General features: G+C 34.4%; 3 protein-coding genes across 3 annotated transcripts in view; 1 reads left to right on the top strand and 2 right to left on the bottom strand.

The window, feature by feature from the left end:
• Positions 1-1,019, bottom strand: part of LOC127877553 (elongation factor-like GTPase 1) — a 56,685-nt gene extending 55,666 nt beyond the window's left edge. Inside the window, exon 1 of the mRNA XM_052423525.1 lies at positions 865-1,019. The gene's annotated coding sequence lies outside the window, so the exon portion shown is untranslated. The remainder of the gene's footprint in view (positions 1-864) is intronic.
• A 4,733-nt stretch (positions 1,020-5,752) lies between these two features.
• On the bottom strand, positions 5,753-8,400 carry LOC127877945 (uncharacterized). Its single transcript, XM_052424275.1, has 2 exons — positions 7,924-8,400; positions 5,753-7,227 (listed from the first exon to the last, which is right to left on the bottom strand). Exon 2 carries the CDS (start codon positions 7,220-7,222, stop codon positions 6,548-6,550), a length of 675 nt encoding a protein of 224 aa, XP_052280235.1. The 5' UTR covers positions 7,223-7,227; positions 7,924-8,400; the 3' UTR covers positions 5,753-6,547.
• Positions 8,401-9,849: 1,449 nt separating this feature from the next.
• LOC127877820 (uncharacterized) lies at positions 9,850-12,364 on the top strand. The gene is made up of 2 exons (XM_052424078.1): positions 9,850-9,974; positions 10,427-12,364. Exon 2 carries the CDS (start codon positions 10,429-10,431, stop codon positions 11,071-11,073), a length of 645 nt encoding a protein of 214 aa, XP_052280038.1. The 5' UTR covers positions 9,850-9,974; positions 10,427-10,428; the 3' UTR covers positions 11,074-12,364.
• The last annotated feature ends 305 nt before the right edge of the window (positions 12,365-12,669 follow it).

Below are 12,669 nucleotides of genomic sequence, written 5' to 3'. Positions count from 1 at the left end.
AATGGATAACTAAGTGTTTTCAAGCTGTCAATATTATATTTACATAGGTTGAAACAATAGAGCTGCATAGGGAAACTAACAAAATGTTGCATTTTCCAAAAAAAAAAAAAAAAAATTTTTTTTTTACCTTAAATTGGGATTTTTTTAGACAGCAATTGGGAAATTTGTTGTTTTTTTTTTCGTAATTGGGAAAGTGCTGTTTACCGGTACTTTATAAAGAAGGAAAAAAATCGCTGGATAGATATATTTGTCAATTAAATTCTTGGCTTTCTGTTCGATTATGTTGTTTATCAACTTTTGTGTTGAGCATTTATCCACAAGCAACACACACATTTATGTCAATGGTTACAGGTATTGTTTTAGTCATGGGGTGTTTTAGGTTGATTGAATTCGATTTTATAGACAAACTTGAGACTTCATTTTGTGTCATGAAATTAGGTTTTATGAGGTATGGTCTTGTTTTTTGGGGGGGTAGGGGGAAACAAGAGCAGCTGGAAGAAACCGCTTGTGTAATGACCACCAATGCGGCAATTCACTAAAATGCACCGGTATTATTTATTCATTATTGATTCAACTGAAGTCGCCAAGGTGGGAAGTGCTTGCATCAACTACTGCATTTACTGAGTAGTTGTTTGGACAGAATAGGACTTACTTATGACTTTGTACTCGGAGAAAATAACTTAGCACTATCGATAACTATCCGAAATGAATCATTTCCGCTCACTGTTAATGTTATGATCCAAAGTACGATGCATTTAAAGTATATGAGTTAAGAGAAATAACGAACCCATGGTTTGAGATTAGACACACTTATTAAAAAACATACTGTGCATAAACAATTAAATACAAAGCCCAGAAATTTACCTTTAAAACCACTGAGTGTCATTCACATGTTCATATAACATATTGCGAAAGATGTTGACAGCGTTGTTGTTGTTGCTTGTTGGAACAATCGAGCAATCGCACATTCTCGGCCCTTTCCGTCAAACATCGGATAAGTACCTCGAAGGAGATAGTATGAATACACATTTCGGAAGCGGTATTGCGGTCTACCTACGCGGGCCTACGCGAATCAAAATTACATAGTAAAAACAAACATGGCCGGTTTTGCGAGTTGTTTACATTTTGTAAAGATGAAAATGGGGATTTTCTATGCTCTGAAGCCAGAGCAAGTACAAACTCTACAGGAATTATGGACGCCATCGTTGTTATTGTTTTTGTTGTTGTAACATTCTTAGAATGGTATCACGTGGGCGGACTACTTTCAGCCCGAATTTCTCCCGAGTCCGATTATGATAATCTGCGAGGGGTACCGAATGACAATCGAGTAGCTTTGATAGGCTACACTTCACTATAATTGACCTTTCGACAGCCGATTGATTGACAGGCTTATTAACCAATCAGATTACAGCATAGATTAGGCCCGTTACTATCCGCCATTTTGTCCGTCAAACTCGCCGTTGTCCGACACATAAGCTTATACGTAATTCTGTGTTTTAAACAAAGAAAATGGTTGAAAGGTGCTGTTATGGCACTTGTTATTCAGACACAAGGTATCCAGAACGGTTAAAAGATGGAAGTACGTTTTTTCCGTTCCCTCAACCGGGTACTAATCTTGAAAAATTCAAACGTTGGATTCGTCTTTGTGGTCGTCCACACGAACAGCTTAATCTCAACATATTAAGCGATCGCCCGAAAGCAAAACACAGTCGTTATAATAAGATACTACGCGAAAATAGAAAATGTAAGTTTTGCAACGGACACGTTATAAAAAAGAGTATAACTTTGTACTTGTTTATCCTCTATATAGACAAATTAGAAAGGAACATTTAAAACCATTTTTCAAAGGTGGCCAACGTTAAATAAATTTGACATTCTAATGCAGTCGGCAAATAAATAAGACATTATAAACTTTGCTAGATTTTTTTAATGCTAATGAAATCGTAATAATAAAGACAATCAGTTATTATTTTTAATAATATCACATAGAATAAAACATTTTTTATTTCTTTCGGTTTAAGTCTTCCAAATTTAATGTAAGTTAAGAAACTATTTTCAAATGCGCAAGTAATTATCAATAGGGGCCAATAAGTGTCATTTTACACCATATGTGGGCTTTCTACTAATCCGTTATCAAAACAGATGCCGCAAACTGTGAATGACCCTTTGAAAACCCGGTCTGATTAGCGAGTTTTTTTGTACATGAAAATTCTTTCAACTTTTTATATTTTAAACATTGCAGAAGATAGTTTTCGAGGAAATAATAATATATAATAATATATTGTGTATGTTACTTTTTTGACGACTTTGACTTTGTTATACGATTATAACAATGCGCATGGGTCATTTTGACCAAACGCATTGTAGATATGTGTTATATCGGATTTCAATAGAAACGTTCTTCGTCTTCTATTATAATAAATTTACTTACCTGTGCCACATTTGCGATGTTGCCATCGGTTGCAAAAATTAACGGCTTTTAATTAAAAAACTGAAACATCTATTACTCAAGGAAAAATATTGTGACTAACGAACAATTCATACTGTATGCGATAATTGGCGATAATTTTGCCGACTTTGATGATAAATTTAACGGCTTTTAAGTAGACTAATAAAAAAGTTTTGACTATTTAATAGATATGATAATTATATTCAGCACCACTATTCAATGATAATAAAAACTATTGTATGGCCTTTCTGGTATTCCATGAGGCCTTTTTGGTTCACTTATGCGGCCGATTCGCGTAGCCATTTTTATGACGGACTTCGGCGGAGTGACCCCCCTTGAAATCGGTGGGCGTGGCTTCACTCTCGCTGTCGAAAGGTCAATTCCAAGAGGTATCAACGGCGCAACAAAACATCATTGTTATGATAATTTACAAGCGATGTCCAGGTAATTGAGTTAGATTCCATTTTTTTTATTCCTTAGTTTTGGTTTTCATTATGATCTGTCATGATGATCACATTAATGTGTGCTTCTACTGAATGTTATTGCTCCAAACAACAGTTGGGGAACATACGGGGTATTTAATTTTCGGTATCTACAAAGTGCGCACGCGATGCCATGCAAACATGGGCAAATACATTTATTTCGACTACTTAAAATATTCATGTTTAACTACTCGGACGTGTTTGGCAGCATTGATTGATTAAATATTTGAAATTCATGTTTTATCAGAGAAAAATAGCGTCGCTCCAGATGACAACGATATTACATTACGCTCGTAAAACTTCCAAAGTAACGAATTATTGTAAGGTTGTGTGTGAGGGGTTATCTAAGACAGGGTGAGATAAATATAGGGAATGTGTGAGGGGTTAACTAAGACAGGGTGAGATAAATATAGGGCATGTGTGAGGGGTTATCAAAGACAGGGTGAGATAAATATAGGGCATGTGTGAGGGGTTATCTAAGACAGGGTGAGATAAATATAGGGCATGTGTGAGGGTTTATCTAAGACAGGGTGAGATAAATATAGGGCATGTGTGAGGGGTTTACTAAGAAATGGGTGAGGTAAATAAAGCGCATGTGTGAGGGGTTATCTAAGACAGGGTGAGATAAATATAGGGCATGTGTGAGGGGTTATCTAAGACAGGGTGAGAAAAATATAGGGCATGTGTGAGGGTTTATGACAGGGAGAGATAAATACAGGGAATGTGTAAGGGGTTGTCTAAGACAGGGTGTGATAAATATAGGGCATGTGTGAGGGGTTAACTAAAACAGGCAGAGATAAATATTGGGCATGTGTGAGGGGTTATCTAAGAAAGGGTGAGATAATTATAGGGCATGTGTGCGCACCTAATACTTACTACATGGCGACGCGATAGCTATTACGTACGCACATATTAGCAAGAGCGTGCACACGCAACACTATCGTATGCGAGCGCAATACTTTCGTGTGCTCACGTTAAATAACGCTGGATACGTATTTAAATATCCTCCATTTACTCAAAAAATTCATCTGCATCAATATTGTTCGAAATAAGTTTTTTTGCTTTGAGTAGTGATTTTAGCAAACAATAAAAACAAATATAGATCTGACGTATCATCATTAATTAATAACACACTAAATTGCAGTTTCTTCGAAAAAAAAACGTTGCATGCCATACATATACAGGAAACATTAGCATCAACTATCTTAAAATAATTACTGCGATCTTGTCAGATTTGTCATTCCAACTCAGTTATAATAATATTATCATGTTGTTGTTTTTAAGTTTAATGGTCAAAGAAATGAAATCGAACCGTATTTGTTTAAAGTGACATTATGGGCATCTAACAGTTTATATGTGTCTATCGAAACCGTTGTTTATTTTTGGAGTTTTCCCTTCATATAAACTTATATTTGTTAATGCAGCATCAACACCCTAAACCAATATCCCGGTAAGATAAAAATAATGCTTTTGAATATCAACCGTACTTTCGTGTTGACAACTGACGACATAAATGATTCGATGTACGATGTGAATCCAAATTTAGTTTTAGTGCAGATTCGTTCATACGACACACAGACACTATTTTGTTTTACGGATCATTTCGGCTTTGAGGACTGGGTGAGTCATGTAAAATATCGAATATAATATATTATTATAAACAACTGGTAGCAAGATGAGTTGCAGATATTTGGTTAGTTACCACATTTTTACTTACTCGTTTGACCTGATAATTCTTTTCAGCTCAATTCAACAGTGAAAAATGCCCATAATATCACTGTAAGTGTCTCTGTACTGCAAACCTAAACAGTCATACTATTGAATGGCATTAGATCATCGAATTTACATAAAAACATATAGTTAAAATATATTAAACAGTTTTACAAATGTCATTCCTTTTATGTTCACTGTAAGGAATTCACCTGTTTTATTTAGCGGTACATCGTAAACTGCACAATTCGGTCAGCCAATGCATAATTGATATGTTTACTCGAGACATCATAATACGTCGTCACGTGTTTTTTGCTCAAAACATGTAAAAATATAAACACATAATTTATAATTTGGTATTAATTTAGGACAATTTTAGTTGTGGTTATTACTAATCAAACCATCATGTATTAGCTTGAAAATAGTTAAGACAGGAATGTATTTACCATTGAGTCTTTGTTCTCTTGCTTCTTAAACATATTAATTAAGTCATGCTATGAAGTACGTACGTTACGCTCTAGAAAAAACATGCGTTTACATGAAAATGGTTATATAAACGTTCAAAAACACGTACCTATAATACCTGATTCATTCAAATTCAGGCATGTACATGTATCTCAATTTAAACCTATTTGTCGATTGCATCAAAGTATGAGACTTGTTGTGACTTACAGATACTCCAGCCCTATTTTCTAGGGCGACCAGTACGATATATGTATGTACGGTATTATAAAATTGATAAACGTCTGCTTGTCTTTTGTGTATTAGACACTTTATTTTTCGATTAATCATCGAAATTAAGTATTTGTTCGTATTTGTCGTGTTTTGTTGAGTTCAAATAATCTTATTTGTTGCGTACAAAAGGTGACAAGAGTTGTCATTTTATAACATATTTTTAAAACGGTTTCAGGAAAAATTTTCGACAATAGCTCGCTTACTAACAAATTTAATGGACCAGTTTAATATATCATGGTATGAATCAAGCGTCATATCTTTTTTGAACCACATTCTTTTAGAATAGCAAAGGCAATTAATATTTACCGTTTGCGTAGTTAACATGCAACACTAAAGTATAAGGCAATAATGAAATATGAATACACGTACACGTATGCGGTAGTCAAACAGTATTTTAATGTTTTAGTATTCACACAATAAATTAAAGTAAAAATATGTTTAGAAACAACTATTGTTGTTGTTGTTTTAGTCAAAAGTTGTATTCCCTGACTGGCGGAAATCTCTGTTTCGTCGCCCCTCATTTCCACATAATGACCAGACCTTTCAAAGAATTATGTTGTTGATGATGATGATGATGGTGGTGGTGGTGGTAGTGGTGATGATGATGATGAAGATGACGACGACGATTATGATGATGATGATGATGATGATGATGATGATGATGATGATGATGATGATGATGATGATGATGATGATGATGTTGATGATGATGATGAATAAGAAGAAGATGATGATGATGACGAGGACGAGGGGAGGAGGAGGAACAGGAGGAGGACGTTTAAGTATAATAAAAGTGAAAACAATGAAAAATCATGATATAACGAACATTTTATATTTCTAGCATTTTTATAAGTCTATTGTACACTTATAAATGGTTTACGCTGGGTACGTATGAGTTGGATCATTCATGAAATCAAAACAATTAACGGAAAGAAACAAAAAGTAAAACCAAAAACTATAATAATAACCTAGCATTGTACAGTTCACGTGCACGTGCTCGTTATTCAATACAAGTAAATGTTCAACTATATTGAACTACAACGATAAAAACATCTATGTTTTACATTAGAAAATGAAACACATCTATATATTCCACATGTGAACGCTGATATTTACGACATGCTTTTGTTAGTAGAGCTTCGACAGCTAGACAAGACCGAGTGTCCTTAATTTATGCTGCGTTGAGTGACACCTTTCCGAAGAGCTTTCGTCTCCCAATGATAATGTCTTGCAGTGGCCGAACAAGTTCGTACCTTAACACGGCGTGGTCCGGATCGGTCATGTATGCCGCCATTTTCTGAGCTTGTTGCTTCTTAACAAGCATTCCTTGGAATTGCGCATGCGTGATGGGTCTCTCTTCATCTTTATTCGCCGTCGTTTGCTGCGCATCAGCCTCGAACAGTGTCGTTATAGCATCATCGAGGCTTTCAAGAACGTTCGACAGCGTTTTTATTTCAGTTTTAAGAAACTCTGTGTCTTTAGTGATGTATTGCTCCATACTTGACTCAGTTTCGCTCTTCATGGTTTGCAGTGCTTCATTTAATTTTTCTAGATACTGGTTTATTTGAAAGACTACATTCTCCCTTTCATACTCAATCTCTTTTTCCACGTTTTCTCGAGCGGACAGCTTGTGTTCCGCGTGCTTCCTTAGCATCGATAGATCAATCAGCATGTCTTCATAGATTGGGCCCTTAGAGCGAATTTCGATTAGGTTACCACATGTGTTATGGACACCACCCACAAGGCAATGTGTGCACAAGAATTCTTGGTGACTTTTGCACATCGCTATGGCAACGGAAGACGTATGGGAGTCGCAGAATGGGCGTGATGGTATCTTGTAGGCCATTGCAACTAAAACGTTTAATAAATTCCGTTATCGTCAAGAAATATAATTAAGCTTTCGCCAAAAAATATGTTATAAGAAATTTAACGGGATATGGGAAAATGTGTTTTATACTAAGACCCGCGTCAAGCGAAAATAGGTTTTATGTGACCATCTTTGCTCCCGACTAGCCAGTAAATTGGCAAAGTCTGGTCGGGAGACAAGGTTTCGTGCTCTCATTAGTGGATAGAATTGTTTTTGACCAGACTGAGAGAATATGTTGGGTGGTCTGGAGCTACGCAAGTTGCATACGGTATAAAACCCAATTTTCGCATGACGCTGTTCTCATAGTATTCGTTCGTGTGTTTGTACTGTAATACTATTACACTGTTCTTCAGAAAACATTCTTCCAAGTACCAAGTTGTAAAAATGTGAAAACATATCGGTCTTCTTATATAAAATAAAATCAAATCATAAAAAATAAATTATACTCGTAAAGTTTATCAATACATGTGTAAGTCTTAAAGATAAATAATTATAAAATAATAAATCCGAAAATGCACATGCAATATTTTAGTCAACGTTTGTTGTTTAAATTCAATTTTAAATTATACTACTGCAGAACACTTAAATACAAAATACAAATTTCAAATGTTAAACGATACAATTTTTTAATTATAAATGTATATTACACACATAATTATTATTAATAAAGCAAAACATACTTGCATAAGAGGTCGACTTCGACGGTGCTCGAGATTTCAAAAGAAGAGTTTATCGATGTTCACGATGTAGGAATACTTTTATAGTGTTTGATAAAAAAATTTAATCTCCCGTGGACCTCTCAAAGCTCAGTTTCCATCACGATAACCTTGTATTGAACACTCGAAATGATCGCTCAGATAAAACTCTCTATCTCTCTTTAAAAAGCAGTGATTTAAACACGTGATGAACAAATGATTTACAGTAAATTCGTTTGAGTTTTGTTTTGTTTACTTTTTGGTCAGCAGTGGGAACTATTTATATATGAAACATCGTTTATTTCATTATAATTATAAAAGATATAAGATAGTTTATCTCTATATATATCTGTTTTGCAATAGCAAAATTTAATTCTTTACGTTCATTTCTATTAAACAAAAGAAGTTGTCTATAAATCCTCTTTAAATTTCGAGTTCATCGAGAACGCCACAAACACAGCCGGGATTGGCGACATGTCTTTGTAGTATTCTTTCATGTTCAATTGTTGATGAACAAACTTACCAAATATTATGTTTTAAAAACCAATACGCCGTAAATAAGAACACTTGAAGAAAAACATCTTAAGTGAGATATTTGTATAACATACCACTTAATTCATGATCTTATAATGAAAGAAGGATGTTGTATAATATTTTAATATTTTGACAACCATATAACTTCCTTTTAAAGATAAAATAGTTTTTTTCTTATTCTTTTTATCAAAATAGGAGTGGCAACGACACTTCCCTGAATAGGAAATGTTAAAAGACATTACATTTTCGTTCCGTTAATATAATCATATGAATTTTAATAAATCTAAAGTCATTTGTTATTGTTTATCGATCAATAAACGATTGTTTTGAGGTATGTGCTTACAAATATACCACGCGAGCGTTAGCTGTTTAAAGACACGCATAAAAAGGCAAATAGTTGTTTATTGGTCGTTCGATAATTATCCTGCGGTAATTATTCCGATTACACCCTAAAGTGTAACATATATATGCTATTAAAATAGAACAATTTCCTAGTATTTAGAAATGCTGTGTTTGGTTTCTTGATTATTTTTCAGTATTGACGGAGTTCTACAACGCTACTATAATTGTCTTTTGAAAACATGAAGATCACCGAGGGTCATGTTAGAATTAGTTTATACATTTTACTATGAGTGAACGGTATCATTTGTACTTGTACATGTAAAGAAAAATATACCCGGTACATGCGGGTATTCAGTGTTGCATATTTATGATTCAAATACTTATTCAGATACTTTTGCGTATGCAAAAGACGTACCTGGAGCATATAGGCGTTCGTTCTACAATAATCGTCGGAAATGACGAAGTGACATAATTTTTGGTTGCGAGTCATTTTTGCTTTGCTGAACTGTACCTTTAACCTTTTTACAATGACATTGCATTTTTGACCATTTTACAATAGCAGTCAAAATCAAGTATTTTGATTACAAGTACCGAACCCATAAAACATGACAACGTACACAGTAATCAGATGCGTTGACGTTTAAGCCTACTTAACATGATCAGGCCCATACTGAACACAATCTGCACACGTACAACAATAATGAACCATTTATAGTATTATAATATAAAATACTAATTCAAGTAGAGTATAATGACAAATGCAATGTTTTTAACACGTGTTGTATACTTAGACCTTCGTATACATTATTTTGTAAAATTAAACGTAAAGTTTGGTCATGTTTTATCATATTTTAGTTTCTATGCAATGTTTACTTTGGGTTAAATATGTGCTGTAATGATGGAAATGATTACATATTACATATTATACACTTAAACTCTGCTTGTGTTACTAAATGATGAATATGTATCTTGCCCGAAGCTCATACGTATTCTACACCCCTGGGCATTATACTATACAGCATTTTGACATGAATTTTCAAACCGTGCGATAATCTCTAAGGAAGAACTTGAAGATTAACATATTAGTACAAAGTTCACACGTTATCAGTCACATAAGACCTGCAGCGTTTTCAGAAAGAGTTCATCAGCGACATTAACTAGTAAGTGCTTTAAACTTACTTCATATTAATTTTTGGTACTGAATAGTTTTTGAGAAAAAAATCTGTATACATGAAGTTCGCGATTTATAATTACAACAGTAATGTACTTCACCGATCATTATCTTTTTATCGAATTACACTAAATACTATAGGTTAAGTTACAACTGTGTTACCAAAAATATCTAAGATCGAAAAGGGTAGAGGGTTCTGTTAGAAAAGAGTAGTGTGTAAAGACGATACGCACAGTAATTATACATTTGACATATTATTTATTCATATTCTAATGATATCTTTAAGTCGCTGTTTGTCAGTGCATATGACAATATGTTGGGGCGGTGATTGTTAACAATTCAAATCTCTGCCAATTTGTGATTGAGTTGAACATCCTTTTCAATGCGTTTGCTGCACACATGTTTTACCTTCTGAAAATATCAGGAGCTGCAATTTTTCAGACATGGCTTCTAAGTTCCAGTGTGTGGACCATCCAAGTATGTCGGGGGTCGTCATCTGTCGTGACTGCAAAGTAATCGTCTGCACGCGCTGCTACATGAATGGACAGCACAAGGAGGAATGTGACGTAATAGATGTCAACAGCGTGACCTCATTGTATGGTAAGCTAGCAACGGAACTGATACACCTTCGTCAGACTTTGGACAAGAAGAAAGCGACACGCGCCAATGTTTTGGAACAAATACAAAATGACAAAGACAATGTTGTCCTTCGGATGAAAGATGAATTAGGGCAACTTTTGGTCAAAGTCGCGGAAATCAAGTCAAGTAACGAAGAAGAGATGCGTGCGTCCTTCGACAGATACAAGAAAGGGATACAGAAAGGCGGCTCAACGCTAAAAGGTCTTGTGGCGAAGCTGAAAGAACAGATTGATGATTTTATACTTGATGAAGGATCGACAACAGACGACTATAAACCGGCTGGGTCATTGAAAAGGCTTGCGCAGCGGAAACTTGCGCAGATCAGCGATGGCGAAAAGCATCCGCACGGTAGATTCGTGCTTGCAGAATACCTGCAGAGTATACTGGACGGACGCGTGAAGACGTTTGGATCCTACACCCTACATTTTCCTCTTGCAAGGAAGAGCTAGAGAGTTATAAACATACAGTTTAAAGCTTACAGCAATTTAGAAAATGGCGACAAAATATATAATTATATCATGTTGTCGTATGCATTAAGAAATGTCCGAAAACACAATCGGCGTTGAAATAAATAGTGAGATGGAATGCTCTAAATAAAACAACAAGTAAACCAATATGATCAGTTACGTGATTCAAACTCCATAAATACTGTATACTATACGTGTAAAATCAGTTGCATATTAGTTGAAATCTTTTTTAGAAGTAGATAAACTATGCTATTACAACTATTTGTGTTTATAAAACGTATCAACGATTAAAATGTAAATAAATATAGTCAGTAAGTTTTACAAATGTACATTCCATATTTGTTGTTTTTCTCGGTTGTACGATTCTTGGTGCGCTCATTACAACTTGATTTTCAGAATAAATAGCGAAGAAATTAACGCGGAAACTACACAATATAGTTATTTCTGATTAAACAGTAAATAAATACATGTTAGATCATTTATTTAAATAAATACATTAAATGCAAATCACTTGTTTATACAAAAAGTCGTACTTTAAAATCAACAATCCATAACACTGCAATGTGATATATAAAGAGACAATACTTTTGGAGATGGTATTTTGTTTTGTTTGCAATGAAGAAAACCATCTTGTTTTACAACGCAATTGCGTTTACGAAGTTGCTTGATCTGTCATAAATCCTTAAACTGACCAAAATTTTGTGTTGAGTGTTTACAGTACACTCATTTGAACCTGCAGACTGCAGACTTTTACCTGATTGTCTTAGTAAACATGAGGTCATCTAATATGTAATGTTCTTATTCTCACGATAAGCAACTCAGTCTTACTCATATTTGTTTGATTGATTAAATGAGTGTTATGTGTTAGCCCTTTACCACTTAGATACTGTTTTGAGGCATTTGTAGTCCCTTAGAAAGTTAAATTTAATTAAAGACATTTCTAACTAGATACAAGTTTTAAAGGCTTCATTTCCAACCCTTAGATACTGATGAGCAGCAAACAGCATAAAACCTGAACAGACTGCGCGTGACTCACAGGTTGTCCTTGTTTTGTGCTGTTTGCACATAGCCATTTTCACTTTTTTTTCTGAGTGAGAAAGGGTTAAAATGTGTTTGTTATATTTTAGTCGGTACTGTATTCTACTTTATAAGAAAAGTCATCAGCCCGTCTCATGTGCATATTGCACAGCAGAGTTATCCGACAGTAAATCGCTAAATGTTTTCGGAATTTTCAAGCATAAACATTTGTGAAATATAGCATTTATATATTATATCAGACTCTACTTTTTTCTGTGCCATTTCCGGACTTTCTGATATCATAAAATATTAAAAGTCCACAGCCTTATAATCTCTGTATGCAAATTAAATTCTCTAAAGGAGACCTATGCAATATGTATTAGAACAAGGTAACACATATCAGCGAGTTAATTATATAATTTATAAAATTTACCGATCTCGATTGGCGTTTAATTTATCCATGGCATAAATGTTTCAAGTAATCAACATGTATGTCAAAGTGATCATATACATCCTTGCAGCAAATATAGCTTGATGTTTTGTTGGGACCACTGCAATGAT

Source organism: Dreissena polymorpha, chromosome 4 (assembly GCF_020536995.1).
Source record: "Dreissena polymorpha isolate Duluth1 chromosome 4, UMN_Dpol_1.0, whole genome shotgun sequence".
Classification (NCBI taxonomy): Eukaryota; Metazoa; Mollusca; class Bivalvia; order Myida; family Dreissenidae; genus Dreissena; species Dreissena polymorpha.
This window is presented reverse-complemented; position numbering and strand designations above follow the sequence as displayed.